Genomic DNA, 25,068 nt, shown 5'->3' on the forward strand with positions numbered 1-25,068 from the left:
GGGCCTTTTGATTAACATGTTTGCTGATTTACAACACGGTTGACAACCTCAGTCACGTTCTCATCCGGCAACCCAAGCAGCTCATTGCATAACAAACCGTCCTTCTCAAAATTCGCTCCTCTGTCTGCATCATCCGCATAGAGAAGCATTAGAACAAGCAGCTTCAGACCATCAGAGTAGTCCTTTGTATCAAGCTCCGCTGCCTTCTTCAGTGCATCCCCTGAAGACATTCTGTGCACCTCCCAGGTCGCACCAGTTGCTTTCTCGAGCGCCTCAAGGACCTGTCGCTGCGACACAGTAAATGACGCTACATAGACTGGCCTGTTCATTGTCTCCTCTGGCTTCAACAGCACCTTGCCCACGGCAGCACTCGCAGTCCCGAGGGTCGAAGTCGACCACAGCTTGTCACCCGAGTCGTAAATGGTAACACGTTTCTCCTTAAGATGGTAGTCGAGCCAGCCACTCTCAATCCCCCAATCAAAGAATTGCCCAGTGTGTATAGCCGTCCAGGTCAATCCTGTGTTCTCTTTGGTCTTGAGGTAGGCGATGACCTTCGCCTTCTCGGCGTAAAGTGTGACGAGCTCGGCAGCAGCAGCACATGTATTATTGCCGTATTCTGTTGGAATGAAACGCTTGACGCCTGCTTGGATTGCTGCATCGATCATGCGCAGGTGAACAGTGCAGGGTCTTCCAGGGAGAGTCGAGACAAGCGCATCTTGATCTTTAAATGCATTGACGAGCTGCTCAAGTGGGTAGTCGTCATCCACCTTGACAACATTGATATGCGGTGGGAATGTTGACTTTGATGATTTGCGGGATAGAATTGAAAGGTTGAAAGAACCTTCTTCTTGGAGTGTGGAGAGAACTTCGGTGCCGAAGAGACCCCCGGCCTGTTGCCTTAGTAAGTAGCATGTTCAGTAGTAAACAGGAGCAAGCTTACGCCCATCACCATGACATTTCTTAACATCTGCGCCATTCTCTCAGGTTGTGATAAAACTAAAAGCCTCCAACTCTTTGGAAATTCACTTTACCCCGCGTTAGGTGGGTCTTTTATTACTCTCCATCCTCCTCAACCCCACTATCAAGGTCGAATCAAAGGAGCGGATGTGCTTACGCCAGGATTTACTGTGCAGATGATGTGTAAGTTCTTCATGGCATATGCGAATACCCCGCTTAACGCCACACTGCTGATAACCATAATCTTGAACGCCAATCGTTCATCAAGTGAAATGCTTCCGCAGAAAACTCAGCTCGCTACTGTCTCCTTAGGCAGATAGATCTATTAATGTATCGGAAACAATGAAGCAATGATATTACAGTGGCCGTACAGATAACACTTCGATAATATCGAGCTCCAGCAGTCCTGGACAGGCTGCAATGCCTCATTGACAATATTCGTCGCCAACACTCGCATGCTTTTCTTCGCGTCAGGAAGGTCGCTAAACACCCGCAATTCGGGACAACAAAGGTTGTTCATGAGGGCCATGAAGTCGAAGGCGTTCATAGTGTGAATGCTGATTAATCCGCATATCCGCTACGAGAGGATAACTTCTTGATGTATGCGCCCTCTTCGGCTGTTTCTACACTGGCTGACATTTGCATTTTACAGGTACTTTGACCTGACCCTTGATCCGGAGTCAGGACTGGAAGACTTTGCCAGGGAATGGGCCCGGGAAACGCGAGACCTGTGGAATGCAGCCCAGCCGTGGCGTCATCCGACAACATACGTAAATCATGCTTCTGGAGATGATTCTGCGGAGTCCATGTATGGCTACGAGCTGTGGCGGTTGCGGAAGCTACGGGATTATCCTCATATACCAATATTTAAGGCCCTTATTCCAAAGCTGCGATTGATAGATACACCTGCATGAATCCATTCAAGAGACATGTCAAATAGGAAAGTAACAGTTACAGAATAAAAAGCTACTGTGCACCGATATCCTGCCATGACAGCCTCACCTCCTCTATCCAGCAGGTATGTTTGCACGTCGTAAAGGGCAGCCATGGCGGGTTTCTTGTTTTGCTAAGGCAATGATGTGATGATTGATGCTTGGCCCTGTAAAATGAAGATATGCTATGATATCTCAGTTCTTTTTAACGCCCCTTCAAGGCCTAATGTCGGCGTTAAGCCGTAGCCCGAGAAACATCGGCCGACATTTGTATTGACGTCAACTGGCCAGGATTACGGGGAGCGGCAAGTGGGGCTGCGGGATGTACATGGAGTTGTGGATCTGTGAGCGGAAGGTACATTGCAGATCACAATGGGTCAAACAAAGAGACTCGGCGCTTCAGTTCGATGTCCGGTCCATCGAACCGGGGATAACATGCAGGTCTTTTGGAGTTAAGTTTTTATCGCCGAGGCACTATGCACCATTTTTGTGGGAAGCAATTTATACATCTGTCCTCGTCAAAACTCCGGCCTACTGGGCATATGTTGCCTGGGAAGAATCTTGGCTGAGGACCTCGAGGAAATGGACGGGCCTGAGCCCGCCCCTGAGCGCCACCATTTTGAGCCTAAGCGTAAACTGACAGGCATAAAGGGTACGTGTTTAAGCTTATCTCAACGGCATGACCCGGACCCGCAGGAACCAAAACTTATTTGTCGACTATTCAGTGGTTCTTTTTCAATATTAGCACTCTGACAGCCATTTTCCTCCACTCTCTCGACAACACAGCTGTGGCCAATATCCAGCCTGTGAGTGCTTTCTCACTCTTCTTTCTTTTTTCAAAGTTGACGAGAACTGACAAATACCAAGATGGAACGTACCATGCATTGCTAAATTTGGTTACCGTTAATACGCTGGAGCTCGAACGTCCTACCTGCCTGAGTCTAACGTAAGTCGCTTGACCTTTTCCGTCACTTTCCTTGTCATCCAATGCTAATTGCTAAATCGCAGTGGTATGGTCTGGGGCCTCGGAACTGTTCTAGGCCCTATGGTCGGAGGCGCGTTTGAGCTGTACTCATGGCGTTGGGCCTTTTACATCAACCTATTATTCGGAGCAATCATTCTCCCAGCCCTTGTATCAATTATTCCCTCTAACCACCTAGTCCCCGGGGTGTCTACTCGACACAAACTCGCTACGTTCGACTGGCTCGGCACGATTCTGAGCATTGTAGGGGGGTCATAACCCTTATAATTCCCATTGATTTTGGTGGTAACATGTATACCTGGAATAGCGGGACTATCATTGCGCTTTTCATTGTGAGCGGTGTGCTCTCGAATGATTATTTGATGTCCAAGTTTGGATGGTACAAACCTTGGTACGTTTGTGGCGCGATAATTGCCCTAGTTGGCACTGTTTTGATGAGTAAGGGCATCTCCTCCACCTTTCCCTATCCCTGCACCCCGGCTAATGCAGACCATAGGTCGCCTCAAAGTCGAGACTTCGAATTCAGAGGTCTATGGCTACCAGACTCTAATTGGTCTTGGTGCTGGGTCATTCGCCCAGGCTGGATTTGCTGTTATCCAGGCCACTGTGGACGCGATAAATAGCGTTTATGTGTCACTCTAATCATGCTTGGCCAGCTTTCTGGTCTCGCCATCGGCCTCTCTGTGACCGGTGCGCTGTTTACTAATTTAGCCAAGATCAATCTACAGACCGTCTTTCCGAACGTCGACGAGTCAACTTTGATATCAATCGCGGCAGGGACTGGTGGTGGAATTCTGGAAATGCAGAGTGAGGCAAAACCGAACCAGGCTTTGATTGCAATCGTCGATGCACTGCATGATGTACTCATCGAGGTTTACGTTGTCGCGGGACTCGCAGTAATTCTCAGTGTCTTTTTAAAGGTACTATTGCCCAACCACTGCGGAGCTCAGGCTAACAAAATTCCAGTGGAAAAAGGTATACATAGAAGGTTCTGCTGGCGGAATGTGGTGATATAAGAGGAGGCTTCGGAGTTGGCGGGCATCAAGTGATGGAAGGTAATACGAGAGGGAAACTGGCCTGACAAGCATATCCAGCATCGGGCAATCTAGATAGCTTCGTAGCAACAAATACTAGCATCCCCCAAAAGAACATTGTATCATTCCGAAAAAGCCGGTTTTGCCTGGGAAAGGCCTGGGAGATTCATTATCGCCATATTGGCTAAAGAACAGGTAATTAGGTACGCCACTCCCGTCTCGGCCTCTGAAAAAGTGGGGCCATAGACAGTCGGCCTGTTGCATTGCATGAGATATGAGTTGGAGTTTGGCGATGATGTGATCTTTCTCAGAAGGTTTTAAGATAATTCAGCTACGCCCTGGGAATGCATACAAGACCTCGGACTACGTATCAAGGCGCTAAACCCAAAGTGGCAAGGCTAACCACATTCGGTAATCTACAGGTCTAGGTTTCCAATACAAATATCGGTATGCCTTTTATAGATTTCCCATAGAAGAAGAACAGAATTCTGCGAAGAATGAAAGACCCGGAAGTGCAGGTGCTTCTGCGAATTGAAACGGAGTTATCGCTCATTATGATGGAATGACTGATGAAATCATACCGGTCACATGACAGCATCTGCCCTATGATAGATTAGGGCTGACATTCTACTGATAGATCGACCAAGCTAGATAACAAGGCCATAAGTAGGCAAAGCAACGTGCAAATAAACATTCATGTCTAGATAAAGTCATTGTTTTCTATGAACGGATCTGAGTCCATATGTGCCAGAAATTAGACAAGAAAGACTCATCGTCGTCATGGATACAAAAAGAAAGAGGAGTCGTATAAACATCCAGAGAACATTTTCCCTCCCTACGCCGTAATAAGGTCATGCAATCCCAAAAGCCTCAGGTCCACACACATCTAGTTCGCAGTCTCAGGCAGCAAGTTGCCCTTGGCAGCGAACATCTTGCCGGTAGTCGATGAGACGAAGCTGTCGACCTGGCGAGAGAACTGCTCCACTTGACGGGTGTTGAGCATGCTCTCCAACCGGCTGGGCTCGGCGGGGAGCTTGAACAGACGCTGCCACTCGTCCTCGGGGAGCAGGGGCTGCTTGAGAGTGGCGCGGGTGGCGTTCTCCTGGGCGCGCTTCTGCTTCCAGTTGTTGATCTTGGTCTGCTCGCGACCGAGCACACGCTGGTAGTACTGGTAGTTGTTGACCTCGGTGTTGTGGGCCTCGATGCTGTCAAGCAGGAGATCGCAGTTCTTCTCGAGGAAAGGATCAATGCTGAGGGACAGGTTGTCGAAGTTGGGGGTGAGGATGGAGGATTTGGAGAACGGGCCGGCCTCAAGAGCGGCGAGCGAGGGGGGGGAGGTCAGTGGGGCCTGAAGAGGTAGGGTTCTGCAGCTGGTGGATGAAGGAAGTGATCAGGTGCGAGTTGTGGATCTCCACGGGGAGCTCCTCGAAGATGTCTTGGTGGCGGATGTTGGACTTTTGCAAACTGCAAGAACGTCAGTATAAGAATTCCGAATCTCTGAAGAGATTAATGGCACGTACTCCTCTGAGGTGAACTTGTTCTCCTTGAACGCCTCCATGAACTTAGCGGAGAGGCGGAACGCGCGCAGGCTGAGGGCACCCTGAGCGCTGCGGCTGACGTCGTGAACCAGCGCAACTGTCCGCTCGTTCAACTCCTTCTGGTAGTAAAATTGGTTCTCAATCACGTTCATGTTGACGAAGTTGCCCATGTTGGCGCTGGTGTACCATCCGACGTTGTTAGCGTCAATGTTGACCTCGCGGATCATGCGAATCATCTCGGCCTGGTAGGCGGCGTTGCCCTTGGCGCGGGGAGCAGCGGCGGCGGGATTCGGGGAGGCATTGTCGAAGTGCGACTCGGTGGGCATCTCAACAACGGGGAAAGGGAAAGAGTTGGTGATCTCGAGGGTGTTGTCAAAGTCCATGCCGACGAGGCATCCGGTCGCGGTGGTGGGGAAGGTCTGGTTGCAGTGCTTGATGATTTTCATCACCACCTATAGCATTAAAGATGAGTATTTCTCGCTGGCGAGGGCATGACAGATTTTCAAGATTTGGAGGGGATCCTACCAGGGCCTCGACCTTGACGGCCACGAGGGGGGCTTGTGCTCTAGACGATACATCAGTCGGAGAATAACAGCAGGACTTGGAATCAAACGTACTCGGCCATATTGAAAGGTGGTTGCACCGGGTATAGGAGTGGGTTGAGACTCTTTGACGGGGAAGAGCGGTTTGTGTGAGAACAATTCAGACGGGTGGTCCTAATGGGGCTTAGCGTGGTATGGTAAGTATGTAATATATAACATCAATTTCTACTCCATAACCCGAGCAATGAGGGGTATTACCGTATCATAACACTTAGAGTTTCTCGCCGCAACCTTGGAACTCCGAATTGTGCCTGAGAGAATCTGCTCCACTCGACACGGACTACAAAAGTCGCGAATATGAGGTAACATCCGTTTCCAAAGAACTATATGACTTATTGATAGCCGTTTTGCGTCAGCAAAGCTCCGGCTTACCTCTATCAAGGCTGCACCTAAAAGACCCTTAGTCATATCAAAGCGGAGATTGTCCCACTTCCGCTTCCGCTTCCTATCGATATCATCATCATAAACGTAGAACTCGAGCGTTCCCTCTTCCTTAGATATCCCAGCACCATGAGTCCCGAACAAGCCCAACCTGTGACAAGAACAGTCACCTATGGCAGATCTCATGCCCTTCAAACTATATCTGTCACACCACTAAACACAAACCAAGATGGACACTGGGTGATGTATGAACCAAAGCAGCCCCTCCCAACCATAGATCTGAACAAGACAACGATCAATTCCAAGCATGAATAAGCGCATTAGCTAAATTCCCAACCCAAACCATAGCTATATTCACGGTGGCGCATGGCGAGACCCAACGGTCACTTCATCTGCCTTCGATAACGCCGCAACGATCCTCCGAAACTCCCCAGACCTTCTAATCTCCGGCATCGCGTCAATCTCCTATCGGCTAAGCGCACATCCAGACCATCCTCAAGATCCTGCAAGCACCCCATCAAATGAATATCGCAATGCGAAACATCCAGATCACATACGCGACGTCGAAGCAGCCCTCGCCTTTTTGCAAAACACTTATGCTTTTGGACCCCGCTATATCCTTGTCGGACACAGTTGTGGCGCAACGCTAGCCTTTCAGGCTGTCATGGGCGCTGTAGCGAACCACCGCGAACAATCTTTCAACGGCGGGGCGGATGATGACGGTGTAGGTGCAGAGCGGGTCTCGATGTCTCCAGGCCCGCTGCCGCCGAAGCTGTCGGCGCATCCGATGGCAATAGTTGGTGTCGCAGGTATATATGATTTGAGGAGACTACAAGATACGCACCGGGATATTGGAGCTTATAGGGAATTCATTGAAGGAGCGTTCGACAATGATGTGATGCTTTGGGATGGGGTATCGCCGGCGCAAATGGTTGGATCGCGTGGTGTGGAAGGTGGTTGGAAGACCGGACGATTGGTTGTTTTGGCGCATTCCAAAGATGACGAGCTTGTGGATGAGGGACAAGTGGAGGAAATGCGGGAGGCATTGAGAGGATGGGAAGCAGGGCAAGCTCAGATTCCGGTGCGAGAGCTGTCCAGTCGCGATAGACGGGTCGAGGTGCTATCCATTGAGGGTGCGCACGATGAAGCGTGGATCAATGGAGAAGGACTGGCGCGAGCAGTCAAGTTCGCCTTTGTTGAGCTGCAAAAGATGGGGCTGGCGCCTGAGCCCGAGGTCTTGGGCGGGCCTAGCACCATGTAGATGTAGATGCACATATTTTGGTAACACTACGAGGCATGAAATAGTATATTTGATCTTCTTTATTCCGGTTGTGTTAGAGATGGGGGAAATTGATGTAGATACAATCGAAGATTGGCCCAGGCGGGCCAGAGAACGCCATTATTCGTTAACGTATATCACAGAAGATCAAATCCTAGGAAATCCCTCGGTACGCCGAATTTGCCCGTAAACGATCCAGTGTGGAGTGCAATTAATTGCCAAGATCCATGCGACCAGACGCCGCATCCCCGGCGACCTTTTCGGTTGCTTCAGGGACCTCTTCACCGTACTCAAACGCATCGTCTTCACTCTCACTTTCTTCAATAAACTTGTGAGTCATATCAAATTCGTTCAGACGCCAGTGGAGATCTTCTCTTTGGCCGTCTTGCCAGCGCGCCAGAGCGGCAGCTGCGTGCACTTTGAAGCCATAGATACGGGGCTCATAGCGGCGGAGGCTCTTTTCGGGGTTCAATGCTGGGTAGACCTGAAAGAGGATAGAGTGGAATGAAGTGCCGAAGTAAGCCCCGTCGATTGAGGCATGGCGCGAGGATTTGGGGTTGTAGATGTCCTCGCATTTAGGACAGTAGAGCTTCACGGTGGTCGAATTGGGGAGATCTGCTTGACCCATAGGCAAAAGGGGGTGGCCATCACACAGGACGCGCGGGCATTTGCCAAAGTCACATTTCTTGTATTTATCAAGCTGGAAGCGTATATAAGCCTGGATGATCCTGTATATGGACATGAGTAGCTTTAGACGTACCATTTTTGCCAAACCACGAGTGGTGACAATGTAACGCGCATGAACCAGTCCATACAGATGGCGAGCGGACTTTTCAATCTGCTCTCGTAGATCATCATCGGCATCAAGGTCGAAGACATCGGTCACCAGGTCCAGCGCATATTGGTAATAGGGGACTTCGGTATTCAAACCAGTCAGGTTGAATCGGTCGGTCAAGTAATCCTCATCGATCTCGCAGAAATACTCATTCCCCCGCGAAGAGACAAACTAGAAGGTAGATAATCCAGTCAGCGCAATTCATCCATACAACCAAAAGCCGCTTTCGGTTAGGGCAAGGCGGTCTAGATAGCACATGGGACCTGTAATGGGCCCAGTCGACCGTCGACCCCTCAGCCCCATGTTTAGGGTTTCTGCAGTGTGCCTGTCACACAAAAAGGTGCATGGCAACATCACATGCGAGACCTTTGACCGCAAAACCCGCCTGCGGGGCATATGATCCACCAACGTTCCCCAAAACAGCACATACCCAGTCTCGCCAGTAGCTAGTGTAGTCACTATCCGTCTCGCTATTGAAATCTTCCATCATTGTGGTGGTCAAGTGATCTCTATCAGTTCCCGTTTAGGTTGCTTCCGCGGAGTCGAGGGGTAGGGTAGGTGGGTGAGGGTGACAGCCGCAGAGATTGGGTGGATCAACCCCGGGGTGTCGTAAACCCCCACGACTTTTCAGGCTTCACGATGAAGGCACTTGATATTTTTGAGAAAATGGATTCACGGCCAGAGTCTCCGAGAAGGCGAGGAAGCGTGACTGTGGATGGCTGGAGGTGGTGTCGTTAATGGAAATGATTAAAGTGCGAATTGGGCGGTGATAATACTGCCGGGCGATCCACTGCCGATCGTGAATTTGGACAGCACCAATTCCACAATCCAGCTATATTATTTGGCTCTTGGATTTATACTTGGTTTGACTCAACGATCACTATTTCAATTCATGTTTTTACCCAACAAAAAAAAATGATGCAATATATCAATTTCCTCAGTTGACGAACAGACCCATACAGTGGTTGCACTCGCAACCCACCCTACACTAGCTTTGATATTATCTAGTTTTATCGGCCTGCTTCACTGATCTCCATCCAGATCCCAATGCACCAAAAGTGGTGACACAAGCTATCGCCATGCCGGTATAAAATACCTTTACAAGAGCATCATTGTACACTACCAATGCTTCCACGAGATACTCGGAGGGAATGACCTTTCTCAGGCTCAATGCACCGGAGTTTAAAACGAGGCTAGCATCAAGCCCTGGGACTTTGGTGGCAAGACCAGAAACCAGCTCTATGGCAAACACGTTCTGGGAAATAGCGAGCATGACCACGCCTCCAAGAAGCTGCCCAAAAGTGAGTACCACGATCGCAGACGGCACATCAGATGCAGGTGTGGAGGCCTGGACTGCTATATAAGGTTGCTGCCAGGCGAAACCACACCCAAGGCCGAAGATAGCTTGGAATAAAATGATATGGACGAGAGATGTGGTCGTGTTGAATGTGGTCGTTAGACCGGCACCGATGGACATCAGGATACCCCCGAGGACCATGTACGGCAAGTAGTATCCTGTTACAGTTGTCATTGCGCCCGCAAAAACGATGGCAATGGCAAGACCGAGAATTCGGGAAAGATCCCTCACCCCCGACTCCATCGTTGAAACGTCACGAATCGCCTGATAATAAATGGGGAGCTGGAGAAGATTAGTTTTTCTACACTGAATGGCGATGATTTCTCACTCACATAGTATGTGAAAACATAGAGTGCGCCTGAGCAGGCAAAACTGACTGCGATACTTGACAGCATTATGCGGGACTTGAGTAGTCTAGCAGGGAGTGTCGCCTGTTCTTGCATATACGCCTGCTGCACTCCAAAGGCTACTAAAAGGGCTCCTGTCATGGCCAGTGGTAAGATTACCTGCTTGCTGTTCCATGGGTATTCTGTCCCGCCCGTCTGAAGTGCTAGTGTGAAGCAGATGATCAATGGGACAAACAATGCCATTCCTACGGGATCGAGTTGTCGTAGCTTGGAAAGAGACGAACTCGCCCCCTGCTTATCCGTTTCTGGCAACCGAAGGAACACCAGTACCGAGATGATCGGAATGCTTCCTAGAGGAACACTAATCCAGAAACAAACTCGCCAGGAAGTGACATCAGCAATAGCACCCGCAATCAAAGGCGCAGTCGCTAGTGCAATACATTCCATGCTTCCGATGAAGCTCTGGTAGAATGGTCTCCACCGCAGAGGAATGATTCTGGTGGCAATGCTGGTGGCGGGTTAGCCTGGATAACGTGCCGAACACAAGGCATCAAAACATCTTACATATTGCAGCCGGAGAAGATTCCTGCATTACCCAGTCCAGCCACTGCCCTTCCTACAATGAAGGCGATCGAGGACTGCGCCGTAGCACAGATGATGGAGCCAATGACGAAGACTGCCAAAGCAGACGCAAATACAATCCTCGCAGAGTAGAAGGAATAGAACTTCCCATAACTGAGGATTGTCGCACAGGATGCGAGAGAGCTAGAACCTTCAGTAAAAAAAACCGATAAAATATACACATCGAGGAGTTGCTTACTATGCGATTCCGTACCAGCTAACGTCGTTAAGAGAGTTGAATTCATCGCTGATAGTGGGCCCAAGCGTGCCAACACATGTCGAATCCTAAGTCTCATGAGCGAGGTGATCGGCCAAGCTCAAAATGATTAACTCACATAGCCTGCTAAGAAGCATGCCGAGCACAATGAAACCACAATAGTACAAAACTTCCATGTTGAGAGTTCCACAATCTCGCTATCTGTTGTTTTGGCCCCTGGCGGAGCATCTTGTTGCTCACTACTGTGAGTGTGGGGTGCATTCTCGCCATTTGATGGAGTAATATGTTCCAACTCCATGTTGGTGGTGAATATCTGTAGAAAGAAGTGAGAGGTCAAATCCAGTTACATTGGAGTTAAAAGTGCAGGTGGTGTAAAGTCAAATATGAGCATGGAAGCCTGGTGGTGGGGATAGTGAGACCATTATCCAATTCAGTTGTCTCGCCCAACATTAACATAGATTAATGCAACCTTGGACTAGCTCGGGCGCCATGACCCGCGAGGACGTTCGGAAATGACTTCTCATTGCCCGGAGATAACAGTCCCAGTCTAGCATTCATTGTAGCCTGAAATTGCTAATAAGCGAAACTCGGCATATAGAGCGTGCTATACATTCCAAATACATAACAGATACAAGAAAGCAATCTCGGAGTAATTTATGTTTACAGCCTCATTCTCTCCATATGTCCAACCCTTTTGTTGATCATGATCTACTTCTCCATATGGCCAGGCCCCACACCGCCCTTGGACCCCACCGGGCCACACGCGCAAGGCTACGATCATTTTCAACTCTCCATATCTCGTAAAACACAATCTGCTTTATGTCGCAATGGGCTCCAAGACAGCTGAAAATGAGGGCCAACAAGGCGGCAGTAAGTATCGGCGTGGTTACAGCGCATTGGTTGGGCCTTGCTCACTCTTGAACAGATGATCCGTCCGGCTCAATCAAACCCAACACCACAGGCGGAGAACCACGAGGTGCCCACTTGGCCCGAGACGGAGATGGAAGTCTGGGCGATGGGGATAGCGATGACGACGACGGCGACGATCAGCCCGGGGCTGTTACCGAGTCGCTAACATCGCAATCTACCCCGACAGACGTTTCAAAGAAAAAGAAAAGAAAGAAGTCCAAGAAGAAGAAGACGACTACAGCCAAACAGTCGTCTCCTCCTAGGATCCCTCTCACCAAGATCTACCAAAAGGATCAGTATCCCAGCGGAGAGATGCAGAGTTATGAGTCTGTGGTTGAGAACACAGCTCGCACCACGGCCGAGGAAGCCCGATACGAAGCTCGCCGTCTCGCCCAGGACAAAACTTGGCTCACCAACTATCGTAAAGCAGCCGAAGTTCACCGCCAGGTTCGACGTTGGACGCAAGACAATGTTCGGCCGGGCCATACTCTCTCGGAAATTGCTGACGGTATCGACGACGGCGTGAGAGCGCTGCTCGATAATCCGGGTCTTGAAACCGGAAGCTGCCTTGTCTCTGGATTAGGATTCCCAACTGGTCTTGCGCTGAACAATTGCGTTGCACATTACACACCCAATCCTGGTCAAAAGGATATTGTTCTCCAAGCAAATGATGTTCTCAAAGTGGATTTCGGAGTCCACATCAACGGCTGGATTGTTGACAGTGCGTTTACCATGTCATTTGATCCAACGTATGACAACTTGCTTGCTGCGGTCAAAGATGCAACCAACACTGGTATCAAGGTGAGATATCCCGCGCCCTATCCTTATAAACACAGCTGATTCGATTAGAATGCCGGTGCCGATGTCCGGATCAGTGATGTCACCGCTGCTATCCAAGAGACGATGGAAAGTTATGAAGTAGAGATCAGAGGTCAAACCTACCCAGTGAAGCCGGTGAGAGATTTAAGCGGCCACAACATCGGTCAGTATCAGATTCACAGCGGAAAATCCATCCCCTTTGTGAGAACGAAGGATCAGACCAAAATGGAGGAGGGAGAGGTTTTTGCCATTGAGACATTCGGGTCTACAGGTCTTGGGAAGACTAGAGACGGACCTGGCGTCTATGGTTATGGCAAAGACCTGCACGCCCCAAAGAGGGTGATTACCCCTCTTGCCTCGGCACGATCTCTGTACAAGACGATCAATGACAATTTTGGTACAATTGTTTTCTGTCGCCGATACCTCGAACGCCTTGGCGTCGATCGTTATTTGGCCGGCGTGAGTGCCCTTTCCTTTGACTCCCGGCATTGCATTTTGCTCACATTGAACAGATGAATAGTCTTGTCTCCCAAGGAGTAGTCGAGATGTATCCACCCCTCATGGACATTGAGGGGTCATACTCCGCCCAATTTGAACATGTATGCTTCCTTCCACCTGTTTGGCGTTTCGGGCGTTAACTATTCCTTTTTAGACGATCTTGCTGGGTGAAACCGGCAAGGAAGTCATCAGTCGCGGAGATGACTACTAAGGTGTACTAGCTGCATACACGTGCGACGTACCTGATTCCTTCTGTATGTTTTTGTCCTCGGTCATCCAACATGACCATGATTATTGTCCTAAATTGTTCATTTTACCATTTAACATGGTTGACTCCAGACGAAATTCTTCAAATCCAATCTGGACCTGAATAACCGGATCACCATTGCTAGCTCACCCAAATACATTCATTTTAGCATGGAAATAATATCTCAGTGAATTGCAAGTTCAATAGCTCGTTTCACGTATACCTTAACAGCCTTGGCGGCGATTCCTTCCGCATGCAGTAAATATGGGCTTGTTAGTTTCATAAGAACTTCCCAGCGAAGCGAAGTTACAAGGAACAACAGTAAGCTGCCCTCTCAACTCAATCGAGGCCGACTGCTTTACCGAGCTTGTTCGTCACTAGTGGAATAATAGCTAGCGGATAAATTCTTCGGGGCGCGTAAACGGGAGTAAACAAATGCTCCACTAGCATTCCACTGAGATCATTTTCTAGATCCTAGCTCCAACTTATCCCCAGACTAGTGACTCGGACCCCCGAAAAAGGGGCATGCTTGTTATTGCTATGTGGATATGCATCGCGCCGTCCCTCGATTTAGCGCACTTCTCATCAGGAACGGGGCAGATTCCTCACACGTACGGACCAGGGGCTGAATCCACTTAGCCGAAATCAACTAGGCTAAATTCACTTATTGAATCCACTATGCGCGATGAACTATAAGAAAGCAAGTGAATCCTGAGCGCGTTCCAATAATCAAATCGACAAAATACTCGTCAACGCGGACTCAAGGCCCTCTAGTGCTAGTTATTACTAGGCATATCAAAATGGCGCGTCTCATCGCAGCAACATTACTATTGCACCTAGTGACAGCCCAACAAATTGGCAAGATCCCAGAAATCCACCCAAAGCTCCGAACATGGAAATGCACCACACATACCGGCTGCGTACCACACGACACTTCCATCGTCATCGACGTGCTCTCGCACCCCATACACGAAGTAGGTAACAGCAGCGTGTCCTGCGGGAACTGGGACACGGGGTTAAACCCCACGCTATGCGCAACAGAGGAGTCCTGCGCGGAGAACTGCGTTCTCGAAGGCACGAACTACGCCTCGCATGGAGTGCAGACGAGAGGCGATAGTCTTCTTATGCACCAGTACCTGACAGTCAACGGGACGACATCGGTGGTGACGCCGCGTGTGTATCTTCTCGATGAAAGCGGGAAGAACTATGATATGCTCCGGATGCTGAATCAGGAGATAAGCTTTGATGTGGATGTTTCATCGCTTGTGTGCGGTATGAACGGTGCGCTTTATCTAGCTGAGATGGAGAAGTCAGGTGGACGGGGTGTTCTTAATCCTGCCGGTGCGCAATATGGTACTGGGTACTGTGATGCGCAGTGCTCGGTTGATCCATGGATTAATGGCGTTGCGAATGTTGATGGAGCTGGTGCTTGTTGTAACGAGATGGATCTTTGGGAAGCTAATGCGCTTTCTACGGCATTGACACCGCATGCGTGCAATATTAGCGGGGTTTATTCTTGTGAAGGGGATCTGTGTGGGAGTGATGGTGTTTGCGATAAGTCTGGTTGCGGGTTCAACCCTTATGCACTTGGGGATCATGATTACTATGGGTATAAGGAGGTGGTGGATACGTCGAAGCGGTTTACGGTTGTGACGCAGTTTGTGACGGATGATCATACTGCATCGGGGTCTTTGATTGAGATCCGACGGTTTTACGTTCAGGACAACAAGGTTATTCAGAATGCTGTTGTTAATGTAAGTGGGACGGAGGTTGACTCTTTGACGAACGAGTATTGTGAGTCGTCGAGCTACTTCACCGAGATGGGTGGGCTCAAGCAGATTGGCAAAGCACTTGGACGTGGAATGGTTTTGGTTTTTGCGATCTGGAATGATTCGGGGGCCTACATGAACTGGCTGGATAGCGAGGGTTCCGGTCCTTGCAATAGTACCGAGGGAAATCCAGCTCTCATTGAGGCGGAACATCCTGGGACCTCGGTGACGTTTTCCAATATCAGATGGGGAGATATTGGATCGACTTATAGCCACGGCAAATGAGTTTCAAATCAAATCATTCATTTCATTCATCTACCTACTATAGCTACCACTCCTCCCCTCATCATCATAAAACATTCCCGAAATCTAATATCAATGACATAAAAGAGTGTATACAGTTCGTGCTATCATTAAACAATCATCAATTGCATGAAAATCATTCAGAAACTCCTGCGATCGCACTATCCTCTTCTAAAAAGATATTAGCATTATCCAAAGGAATGAAGGCGCATGGGAAACATACCAGGATGGATCTTGGAAAAATCCACCATTCCAAAAAATCATTTACTGGGCCATGGTACCAGTAGCCTTGAGGTCCTTGTCCTCCTGGTTGTTGTTGTCGTGACGGTACTCGCCCTCAGCACCCTTCTGGGCACCGTTCGTCATACCAGCAGCGCCGGTAGCCTGCGGGTAAGGCGAGCTGGCCTTGGTCTCCTGACCGCGGGCCCAGACACGGGGAGTGGGAGTAGAGTAGCGGTTGGCATCCCAGTCGTGGCGGCAGTCCCAGCCAGACTCATCGTTGTAGTCACCGTTCTTGCACTTGTCGTTGTATCCGTAGTTGTCGTTGTCATCGTAGTTGTCGTTGTCATAGTAGTTGTCCTTGTTGCGGTTCCAGCCACCGAAGGGCCACCAGCGCTTGGTGACGGTGGGAGTGTGGGTCAAAGCCTCAGCAGCGGCGTGGCTCAGGCGGTTGCTGTCGTGGTATTCGTTGCCGGGGAAGTGGCGAGCCTTCAGGCCGGTCAGGACGGAAGTTGCGGCGTCAGCGGCATCGGCGGCATCTTCGCGGTCTTCCTCGCGGTGTCTCTCGTGCTCGCGCTCACTCTCACGGTCGCCGTTGTTGTAGTAGTCGTTGTCGTAGTCGCCGTTGGGGTAGTGGCGGGCCTTTAGGTTGGAGAGAACACCATTTGTGATGGCAGCGGCGTCCTGGCGATCTTCTTCACGGTCCTGCTCACGCTCGCGCTCATATTCACTATCGCGGTCGTTGTCTCGGTAGTAGCCATCGTTCTCGTTGTTATAGTTGTCGTCGTTGTAGTTGTCATAGTTCTCTGGGCGGTACCAACGGACGTGAAGACCGGAAGCAGCACCAGATTGAGCAGGGTTGTTGACGCCGTTGGTACCAGTAGCGCCATTAGCATCGTTCATCGCACCAAGGTTGGTGGCACCGGTGGCACCGGTAGCACCGTTCATAGCGCCGAGGTTTGTCACACCAGCTCCGGCAGCAGGGACGCCGGGCACGCTGGGAACACCGGGAACACCAGGGACACCAGGGACACCAGCGCCAAGGTTAGCAGCTCCAGTGTTGGGAACGTTGGCAGCACCGGGCATAGAGAGACCACGCTTGGCAGTCGCGTGCCATTGGCCATTTGCATCAGTCCAACCATTCTGGTTGTTGTTGGAGTGCCATTGACCGTTAGCGTCAGTCCAGCCATTCTGGTTGTTGTTGGAATGCCATTGACCGTTGGCGTCAGTCCAGCCATTCTGGTTGTTGTTGGAGTGCCATTGACCGTTGGCGTCAGTCCAGCCATTCTGGTTGTTGTTGGAGTGCCACTGGCCATTGGCATCAGTCCAGCCATTTTGGTTGTTGTTGTTATCATAAGGCCAATTGCGAGCCTTGAGGCTAACACCGGGGAGACCGACACCAGGGACACCAACTCCAGGAACACCGACGCGGTAGCGCTCATTGCCGAAGGGGCGGCCGACCCGACCACGGCGCTGGTAACGGCCATTCTCACCATTGGTGTACTCGTCGTTATCGTATCCGTTGTTATATTCGCCAGTCTGGTCTTGGTCGTTGAATTGGCCGTTGTTGTATTGACCGTTATCGTATTGGCCATTGTTGTACTGGCCGTTGTTGTATTGACCATTGTTATACTGGCCGTTGTTGTACTGACCATTGTCATAGTCCGAGCCAGCGTTGGGAACAAACTGGCCGTTCTCATAGTGGCCCTTGCGGTACTGACCACTGGGGTCCCAGACACCAGACTGGTCATTGGGGTCGACTGGCAAGGCCAGAGATGTCATTGGCGAGACAGCCAACAGAAGAAGGCCGTTGATCAGAGTGTAACGCATGATGGAGATTTTTATAACGAATAAATTGTATTTTTTTTGTGACTCTTGGATCTGGAGAATCTTGAGAGTCGCTTTTGCTTGATGAGAATGAAGCCAAAGATGGTCGAAAAGGGCTGTATTTATATCCGAGCTGACCAGAGCTCCACGCTTTCGATTACGTAGCTGATTCAGAGCTCTCGGTAGCTCTCTCCAGCTTTGATTGCGATGTCTGAGCTAGGCCAGTATACCGCGTCATCCAGTTTGGCTGGGGTCACGACGTGGCTGCAAGGGACCGGGCTCAACGTGCAGTCGATTCATTCTGCCTTGCGGGGCACAGTGTGTTTAGCGGTTGAAAATCTGCATGATGATCTCAGTAGGCCGTGACCGATGGCTAATTTTTAATATGCGCTATATAAGTACCCTCACATTGGATGTCTTACTGTACCACGCTTAGACTCTGCATGGTGATCCTCGCATTGGAATCTGCAGTAGTAGCGTGTTGGCGGTGTCGATCGCTCCGGAAGGGGCTTAATCGCATTCCTGTTGATCATCCGGGGCTCGGGAGTGCAGATCCAAGGGGCTTTTGACAAGACTTTGTTTACGCCATCAAAATCATTCTGTTGTTGGGTCAATTCGTGGCTCCAACCCCCGGGGATGACTTCTCCGCCATGAGCCCGAGTGCTCATGAGACTAGAAAACGTGTAAGACATGCAGGGAGGTCTTTGCACCAAGCCAAGCTACTATGTATAGTAACCTTTTGAGTGAGGGACAATGACAAAGTTCGCTGAGAATATACGACATGGGGTTGGACTGGCGGTCTGCAATCAGTTGAATCCATGAGTTTGGTGGCGAGTGGAAAGTTTTCAGATCACTGTAAATCCAAGTTTCTCGCTGCTCTTCTCAAGCGCCATTGATCGCCAATCGAAACCTTTTTGTCGATCTCTCCAAAACATACAATATGTTTAGACACAAATGTCCCAATCTAGAAGATCCCCGCCAGTCTGAGGAGCGTCTGCTGGCAGAAGAGAATGGTATATTGTGGACTGCGAGTGAAAAAAAAGGAAGTCATTTCACAAAAAGCTTTCTTTGGTTCACTGCACTTAGCATCTTCTTCATGAGCGGCACTTTGTTCGGGTTCTTCTGGCGAGGTGACTTGGATGGTCTGTGTAGTCAACATGTCTCCCAGTACTGTGAGTTCAAGATCAAGTCATATCATGCAAGCTCTACTAAGTCAATGCAGCACCCATTATGATGAAAGTTGGAATTAGCTATGATACGCGTGAATTCAACGGCTCGCTTTTTAAGGAGAACATTTTCCGTCAAGATGCGAGCCCCGATGTGGATGCTGCATGGGAAGCTCTCGGGGTAAACTGTCAGTCTAGAGCCCGTTTTACATTTTGCTCTACATACGTACATATTTTGACACTGTTGTTTCTCTAGATCGAGGCATTCGAGTGCCAACAGCGGATGCAGAGCAATCGGGTCTCACCGCAGATCAGGTCCAGATCAATCCCAAATACGGCGGAGGATATCCAGCGAACGTGGGAGGTCTCCATCATTTGCACTGTCTGGTAAGGCCATCATTCTTCTCCGCAAAGATACCAACTAATGGAATTTAGAACGTGATACGACAGTCACTTTACTACAACTACGACTATTATCATATGAAAGAAGAGGGCATCTTCAGCCACAATGATTACATCGTTCGGCGTCAGATTTGTGAGTATTCGAGCCCACAGAAAATCCAGTGTCCTTAGTCAGATTTTACTGACATTCATTATGAAAGCATACTGCTTGGATACCCTTCGGCAGCAGCTCATGTGCACAGTAGACACCGGAGTATTGGGACAGATCTGGGTATACCCCGATAACCCAGAGCCACACCTCGACTCCAGCACTCATCATCGGTGCAAAAACTTTGACCAGATTCGCCGCTGGGCTGAAGTGAATCAATTGCCCAAGGACCCACCAGTGGATTATATCGCACCTCCTGCGCCCGGCACAATCTACGCCGAGATACCATGAAGGACGAGATGATGACTGAAACGTGTCAAAGACGAATATCATGACGGCCAGACGAGACAAGACTCTAAAATATTTATGACCTTCTTCATTCCTCCTTTCGGATATCCTCCGTCAACCCATAAACACTTAAATCCTCACTCATGCCCGGCAGAGTACAAACCGCACTCTCCGCACCCCCAAACACCTCCAACGCCGCAACTCCCCTAAAGTCCATCCCAAGTTTCTCAAGGACCCTCCGACTATGAAGGTTTCTAGCATCACAGAACCCAAAGACATCCGTGATCCCAAGCTCTACCCTGGCCCACTCCAGTAACCCCTTAGCCGCCTCGGTCGCATATCCCCTCCCATTCATCTCAGGTAAAATCGCATACCCAATATCGGGCGCAAGATAATGACGATTTGGCGGTGCACCTTTCATGAGCGATACGGTCCCAATCGGGATTGGTGGGAAAGACTGGGGATCTTGCTCCTGGAGTGATACGAGGAACATACCGTGCTTGTTGCGCTCGTAGTCGGCTAAGATGCGGGTACGGATGAATTCTGATGCGCTTGTAGCATCGACCACTGATGTGCGACCGCAGGAGCGGATAAATAGATCTGTATTCCAGAGCTGGGCTAGAAATGTACAGTGGGTTTCGTTGCTTGGGTCAAGTGGGGTGATGCGTAGGCGTGGAGTTATGATCGCGAAGCCACTTGGAAATGGCGATTGTTGTGAAATCATTGTGAGGAAGTATTATATGAAGTGAAGTCAATGAGTTTCTCTCAGTTTCCCTCGTTCACGTCTTTTTCCGGGATTATATGTGGCCTGGTCCCTATCTAGGGATGACTTGGAGTGACTCAAGTTGACTCACCGGCGTTCAGGGTTCCCGAAATCAGCGCTCAATGTATGAACACTCTATCTCGTATCTCGTACTATATCTGTCTTGTTCGATACCTTGACCACTGCCTAGGAATCATTTATATCATGTAAGCTGTTTCCTTTTCATCATTATTTCCGTAATTTCAGTTCAAATATTTCAACTTTGCCGGTATGTAACAAATATATATTCTAGGGATCCTCACAAGTCTCCTGGGACCTTGACTCCCAAATACATATTTCGACCTACTAGTAGTCTACCTAGTATAGCTTTTGAATCTTCGTTATTCTCAACTCCAAATGTATTAAACGCTATTGACTTGTAGCGGGTAATTGATTCCCTAAAATCATCCATGGCGCCAAGGGCTTCCAACGTAGGTAATGTTCCAAGGTTGTCGTAAATGGAATTCTGAAAATAGCTACAATTGATTGAGGAACATCTCCGAGCGCAAGTGAGTCAGTTAATAAGGTTTTAAATTTTAAAACGTCTATCAATAAATATAGATGCCGGTATGGGTATCTATGGATAAATCACCGATTGAACTTCTTCAGCTCCAACCAGCGCATAGGCGGATACACCAACATCGTCCACGAAACACCAACCCAAATCCCCAGATCTGATCCATAGTCCCCAACCATACTCGCAATGGGACCAACATACCAAATCTGGTCCATTGAAACGATAGCTCCAGCCCAACCAATAAGGAAAGCCAACAAAGCAGCAATGCCGATTGGCAGCTTGGAAGAATTCGCCCAATCATCCCAGTTAAACCCTCTCGTACGACGGAAAATCATATGCTCTTCAACTGCAATCGTCAGGTAGATAGTGACCCAGTACCCCATCAGCGACAAGAAATTATCAAAGATGTCATACAAGTTATTCCGACCACCAAGCGCACAAGCAGTGTAAATCACAACACCAACACAAGAGTAGAACCACCGTGGTAGGCGGGCTAAATGGCGGCCCATAATTTGGAAACCAAGGGAAGCAGAATAAGTGCCGGGGATATTATTGGCAACGAGACCCAGCGCGACCAGGACACCCATGAACTTGCCGAACCCGCCGAGTCCGTCATAGCCTGCTAGAATGAGGGCACCGGATGAGGTGTCGTAGGCGGTGTTCCAGGTTTCGTGGGTGAAAGTGCCAGAGCCCAGACCAACGCCCATAACGTTGGCGAACGTTAGAGCTAGTCCCACCCCTAGGAAGGTCATGAGGAAGGTCTTCCATGCCGACGTGGTTGGTGGGAAGTAGACGAAGAAGTCGGCACCTGCGGGCGCCCAAGCGACGGAAGCCGATAAGCAGAGTGAGAAAAAAGAGAGGCGATTGCCTGCGATCGTCTCAGAAGAGCCGGCTGAGCTGATCATAGTGTCGAATTTAGGACCTGCACTGCCGACCAGCACGAAGATGGCGATAAATTGTGGAACCCAGGCCCATCTATGTAATTGTAAGTTTTTAGGGTGAGAAAGTAGTTTGCGACTCAACTTACCTTTCATAAATGTGGAAGACCGTCATGCCAAACAAAACCACTACCCAGGTCATAATAGCGATAATGATAATGCCCACGATAACGGTCATCCGGCCTCCAGAAACAGCAGAGAGAACTTGCCCACCAACCAGACAGTCAATCATACCATATCCAAGCATGATAATGATATTGAGCAGACAAGCGATTTTACTAGGGTAATAACCCATAAAGTACCTCGCGACGACCTAATCTCATTAGCCCAATTCCAAACATGAAAAGTTACAAACATACCATCGTACGATTACCACTCGCTGGACCAAAAGTCCCCATATAAGCAACCCCAGCAGCACCAAGCAAGGCGCCAAAAGTAGCACAGAGCGCAGAGTCGACAAAGCCCAGATCATAACTGAGTGGACCCAACATACCCACAGCAATATTATTGGCGGTGATATTAGTGCTGAACCACAAAAGTGTCATCTGCATATAGTCTGCAACCCTGATATCATGGCGCTCCTCAACGGGGACACGTTCCACGCCCCGAGACTCGAATAACTTCATCGAATTAAGGCGGGCATTGAGACTGCTGAAGAATCCGGACGAGGTCGGAGAACCAGCTCCGACCGACGCATCTTTGGGAGCTTCTTCCAGGGAGGTCTCGACGGTCGGAGGAGATTGAATGCCCTTCTCCTCATCTACCACGGACTGGGCCATGGTTCTGTCTCGTCACTCGTGGTGAAGTTGAGTCAAGGAAAATATCTTCAGCCGAGAATTGGCCGGGATCTAATTAGCCGCAAGGCTTATCTTCTGGGTGGCGGGGTGGGGATCCACTTATCTTATCTGCCAAGTCTCTACGAATAATGTCAACAGAGCGTTTACTTCATCACATTAATAAGATTTGTGATGCGGAATTGATTCGGGTATCGTAGCCCATTATTATATTAAAGCTTAACAAGTCAGGAAATGACCTTGTCGTTCATATACATAGGGATGATCTCCCTGAATAATCTCATCATATCGCCGGCTGATCCGCTCATAATTCTGTCCATACCGACCCAGTTCCCGTAGACGGATCGATACCCAGTCTTGATAAATCTGATCGGATGTTGCAATACCAGCAATAAACAACGGCCAGGTGATGCGCACCATAAGACGGGGTCGGGTGCGGTGAAGCTTCAGACTAAGTTCCAGGACATGGGACACTGCAGCACCGAGCGACATGAAGCTGATATTGATTTGGGTGCCAGGAGCCTTATTCACAATATTCTGAAAACAGAGATGGAAATATATCATTGTGCTGTAGAATGTGATGGCGGCCCAGTAGATAGTCTCCATGACACGACGACCATTGCCGACCGACTCGCAAGACGGGGCGATTTTGGCGGAAGTGAGCAAAGTGTCGTATTCCTGGACTAGTTTAGAAATGACACATATATGGGACCTATACGGAGTGTCTTACAATAGACAAGGTATTAATCTCGTGAACAAGGCGCTGGTACGGGGATATACTCTCCGGAGTTCCCTCTAATTGAGGCCCCCGTTTAAAAAGTTCGGTTATTTTAAATTGAATGACGTGGCTTCGGTGGTACAATGTGAGACCAGGGAGATTTTCCATATCGTCCAGTTGGGCAGAGACGGGGTACGTTTTCCCCCAGAAGCGAGAAGGTGATTGCCTGCTGATCCGATAGAGCTCTGGCAAAGTTAAAGGACCAGTGGTGGGAGTCTCGGCACCCAAAAAGAATTGGAAAATGTCAGTGTCAAGTCGGGCGGTTCCGGGCCCAAAGAAAAGCGCCGCTGGAGTAAAGAAATATAATGTCCAAAGAAGGAAAAGCGGGACAGAAGTACACCGCAGCGTGTCTAACGATTTGGGCTCTGAATAGAACTCGGGCGGTGTAGCATTCGTAATTGGGGAGTCGGTAGATGACTGCCTCTCGGGTGAGGATTGCTGCGGAAATGCTTCAGGTTCTAGAGTAAGTGCTGAGAGAGAAGAAGGCTGAGATGTAGGTGTTTGAGTCGAGAGTCGATCTTGGAGCAAAGGCACAATATGATTATGAAGCAGAGTTTCAATGCCTCGAATATGGATGTTGATGGCTGGTGCTCCGCTGCCAAACCGGTTCTCATAATCGATCATGAACCATAAAGTGATGAAAATAGCTTCTATTTTCTGTGGAGTCTTCACGTCCTGTTTCAGAGCATGCCGTAGACTCGATAGGGCTCGACCATAATGCATTCGTCCCGACAGCTCACAGGACTCATTATTAGCTGAGATACTAGGCAAGGCCTCTTGGTCATAAAGTCGAGATCGATGGACCTCTCTTGCAGTAGTGGCTAGTATCATGCTCATGACCATCGGCTCTTTCACCGAGATCTTCTGGTAAGTATAAGACACGGTAGACCATGGCCAATGTTTTCCTAGAAGTACAACCAACGTTGAACTTTGGAGATAGTTTAGACAATCCCGGTCAAAGCCCGATAGAGTCAAAGAATTGGCAGCGGTCACGTGTTGATCACTATTGCCATCAAATCGTTCCAAGGGAAGCAAGGGCGCTTGAGAACAGCTGGGCTGCGGCTGAGGATGCTGAGGTCGATTTTGAACCACTTGACCGGTCTCCTCAGCCTCTCTGTGTTGTGCCTCTCTGCCTTTCTTCGCAACATTGGCTAATGGAATTGTTGATTTCCGCGGAATTGGTCCGCCTTTCCATTCACACAATATGCGTGCCGACACGCATCGCCTACATTGCGGCTCGTCGAGGCCTTTCACTTGTCGCTTTTCCTCGTCGCATTTGACCTTGCGCATGCGACACGACCGGCAGCCTAAAATAGCAGGATTAGATTCCTTGCCAGCGAGGGGGGCAGGTGTGGATCCTTACCAGTCTTGGAACGTGTCTTACGCGACTGAAGCATGTTATTTGAGTTTGCCGAGCTCCCGTCACGCTACATCTGGTCGCACAGGGTCAGGACCCGCTTATTTAGCGATGCTGGGGTCCAAACCTGGGGTATTTAGCTTAAGCGAGAGTAAGAGTGACAATTGACAGAAGAATATGTGTTGAGGGGGAAGTGGAGGCCGGG

At 49.5% G+C, this 25,068-nt stretch overlaps 13 protein-coding genes across 13 annotated transcripts; 5 read left to right on the forward strand and 8 right to left on the reverse strand.

The window, feature by feature from the left end:
• Positions 1–11: 11 nt before the first annotated feature.
• Positions 12–976, reverse strand: N7484_010884 (aromatic alcohol reductase; the record flags this gene model as incomplete). Its single annotated transcript, XM_057121271.1, has 2 exons — positions 12–890; positions 941–976. 2 exons carry the CDS (start codon positions 974–976, stop codon positions 12–14), a joined length of 915 nt encoding a protein of 304 aa, XP_056967025.1.
• A 1,495-nt stretch (positions 977–2,471) lies between these two features.
• N7484_010885 (MFS general substrate transporter) lies at positions 2,472–3,882 on the forward strand (the record flags this gene model as incomplete). Its single annotated transcript, XM_057121272.1, has 7 exons — positions 2,472–2,541; positions 2,757–2,835; positions 2,898–3,122; positions 3,179–3,309; positions 3,368–3,477; positions 3,528–3,791; positions 3,838–3,882. The coding sequence occupies 7 exons, from the start codon at positions 2,472–2,474 to the stop codon at positions 3,880–3,882; spliced, it is 924 nt and encodes a 307-aa protein (XP_056967026.1).
• Positions 3,883–4,791: 909 nt separating this feature from the next.
• On the reverse strand, positions 4,792–6,068 carry N7484_010886 (putative eukaryotic translation initiation factor 3 subunit EifCh; the record flags this gene model as incomplete). The annotated part of the gene is made up of 5 exons (XM_057121273.1): positions 4,792–5,253; positions 5,321–5,369; positions 5,426–5,895; positions 5,969–6,008; positions 6,061–6,068. The coding sequence occupies 5 exons, from the start codon at positions 6,066–6,068 to the stop codon at positions 4,792–4,794; spliced, it is 1,029 nt and encodes a 342-aa protein (XP_056967027.1).
• A 487-nt stretch (positions 6,069–6,555) lies between these two features.
• N7484_010887 (arylformamidase) lies at positions 6,556–7,687 on the forward strand (the record flags this gene model as incomplete). Its single annotated transcript, XM_057121274.1, has 2 exons — positions 6,556–6,671; positions 6,775–7,687. The coding sequence occupies 2 exons, from the start codon at positions 6,556–6,558 to the stop codon at positions 7,685–7,687; spliced, it is 1,029 nt and encodes a 342-aa protein (XP_056967028.1).
• A 229-nt stretch (positions 7,688–7,916) lies between these two features.
• N7484_010888 (casein kinase II subunit beta family protein) lies at positions 7,917–9,030 on the reverse strand (the record flags this gene model as incomplete). Its single annotated transcript, XM_057121275.1, has 3 exons — positions 7,917–8,405; positions 8,466–8,711; positions 8,971–9,030. The coding sequence occupies 3 exons, from the start codon at positions 9,028–9,030 to the stop codon at positions 7,917–7,919; spliced, it is 795 nt and encodes a 264-aa protein (XP_056967029.1).
• Positions 9,031–9,540: 510 nt separating this feature from the next.
• Positions 9,541–11,380, reverse strand: N7484_010889 (MDR family MFS transporter; the record flags this gene model as incomplete). Its single annotated transcript, XM_057121276.1, has 5 exons — positions 9,541–10,179; positions 10,230–10,752; positions 10,809–11,009; positions 11,065–11,150; positions 11,201–11,380. 5 exons carry the CDS (start codon positions 11,378–11,380, stop codon positions 9,541–9,543), a joined length of 1,629 nt encoding a protein of 542 aa, XP_056967030.1.
• A 529-nt stretch (positions 11,381–11,909) lies between these two features.
• Positions 11,910–13,519, forward strand: N7484_010890 (uncharacterized protein; the record flags this gene model as incomplete). The annotated part of the gene is made up of 5 exons (XM_057121277.1): positions 11,910–11,952; positions 12,008–12,792; positions 12,841–13,269; positions 13,323–13,409; positions 13,463–13,519. The coding sequence occupies 5 exons, from the start codon at positions 11,910–11,912 to the stop codon at positions 13,517–13,519; spliced, it is 1,401 nt and encodes a 466-aa protein (XP_056967031.1).
• Positions 13,520–14,355: 836 nt separating this feature from the next.
• Positions 14,356–15,609, forward strand: N7484_010891 (glycoside hydrolase family 7 protein; the record flags this gene model as incomplete). The annotated part of the gene is made up of 1 exon (XM_057121278.1): positions 14,356–15,609. One exon carries the CDS (start codon positions 14,356–14,358, stop codon positions 15,607–15,609), a length of 1,254 nt encoding a protein of 417 aa, XP_056967032.1.
• A 282-nt stretch (positions 15,610–15,891) lies between these two features.
• N7484_010892 (uncharacterized protein) lies at positions 15,892–17,676 on the reverse strand (the record flags this gene model as incomplete). The annotated part of the gene is made up of 1 exon (XM_057121279.1): positions 15,892–17,676. The coding sequence occupies one exon, from the start codon at positions 17,674–17,676 to the stop codon at positions 15,892–15,894; it is 1,785 nt and encodes a 594-aa protein (XP_056967033.1).
• Positions 17,677–18,613: 937 nt separating this feature from the next.
• On the forward strand, positions 18,614–19,680 carry N7484_010893 (oxidase ustYa family protein; the record flags this gene model as incomplete). The annotated part of the gene is made up of 5 exons (XM_057121280.1): positions 18,614–18,845; positions 18,896–19,027; positions 19,096–19,226; positions 19,275–19,374; positions 19,442–19,680. The coding sequence occupies 5 exons, from the start codon at positions 18,614–18,616 to the stop codon at positions 19,678–19,680; spliced, it is 834 nt and encodes a 277-aa protein (XP_056967034.1).
• An 85-nt stretch (positions 19,681–19,765) lies between these two features.
• On the reverse strand, positions 19,766–20,401 carry N7484_010894 (GNAT family N-acetyltransferase; the record flags this gene model as incomplete). Its single annotated transcript, XM_057121281.1, has 1 exon — positions 19,766–20,401. One exon carries the CDS (start codon positions 20,399–20,401, stop codon positions 19,766–19,768), a length of 636 nt encoding a protein of 211 aa, XP_056967035.1.
• A 666-nt stretch (positions 20,402–21,067) lies between these two features.
• N7484_010895 (uncharacterized protein) lies at positions 21,068–22,713 on the reverse strand (the record flags this gene model as incomplete). The annotated part of the gene is made up of 3 exons (XM_057121282.1): positions 21,068–21,971; positions 22,024–22,247; positions 22,294–22,713. 3 exons carry the CDS (start codon positions 22,711–22,713, stop codon positions 21,068–21,070), a joined length of 1,548 nt encoding a protein of 515 aa, XP_056967036.1.
• Positions 22,714–22,947: 234 nt separating this feature from the next.
• Positions 22,948–24,903, reverse strand: N7484_010896 (uncharacterized protein; the record flags this gene model as incomplete). The annotated part of the gene is made up of 4 exons (XM_057121283.1): positions 22,948–23,406; positions 23,459–24,657; positions 24,736–24,813; positions 24,870–24,903. 4 exons carry the CDS (start codon positions 24,901–24,903, stop codon positions 22,948–22,950), a joined length of 1,770 nt encoding a protein of 589 aa, XP_056967037.1.
• Positions 24,904–25,068: the final 165 nt, after the last annotated feature.

This window comes from Penicillium longicatenatum, assembly GCF_028827895.1.
Source record: "Penicillium longicatenatum strain IBT 33135 chromosome Unknown contig_7_segment0_segment0, whole genome shotgun sequence".
NCBI classification, from domain to species: Eukaryota; Fungi; Ascomycota; class Eurotiomycetes; order Eurotiales; family Aspergillaceae; genus Penicillium; species Penicillium longicatenatum.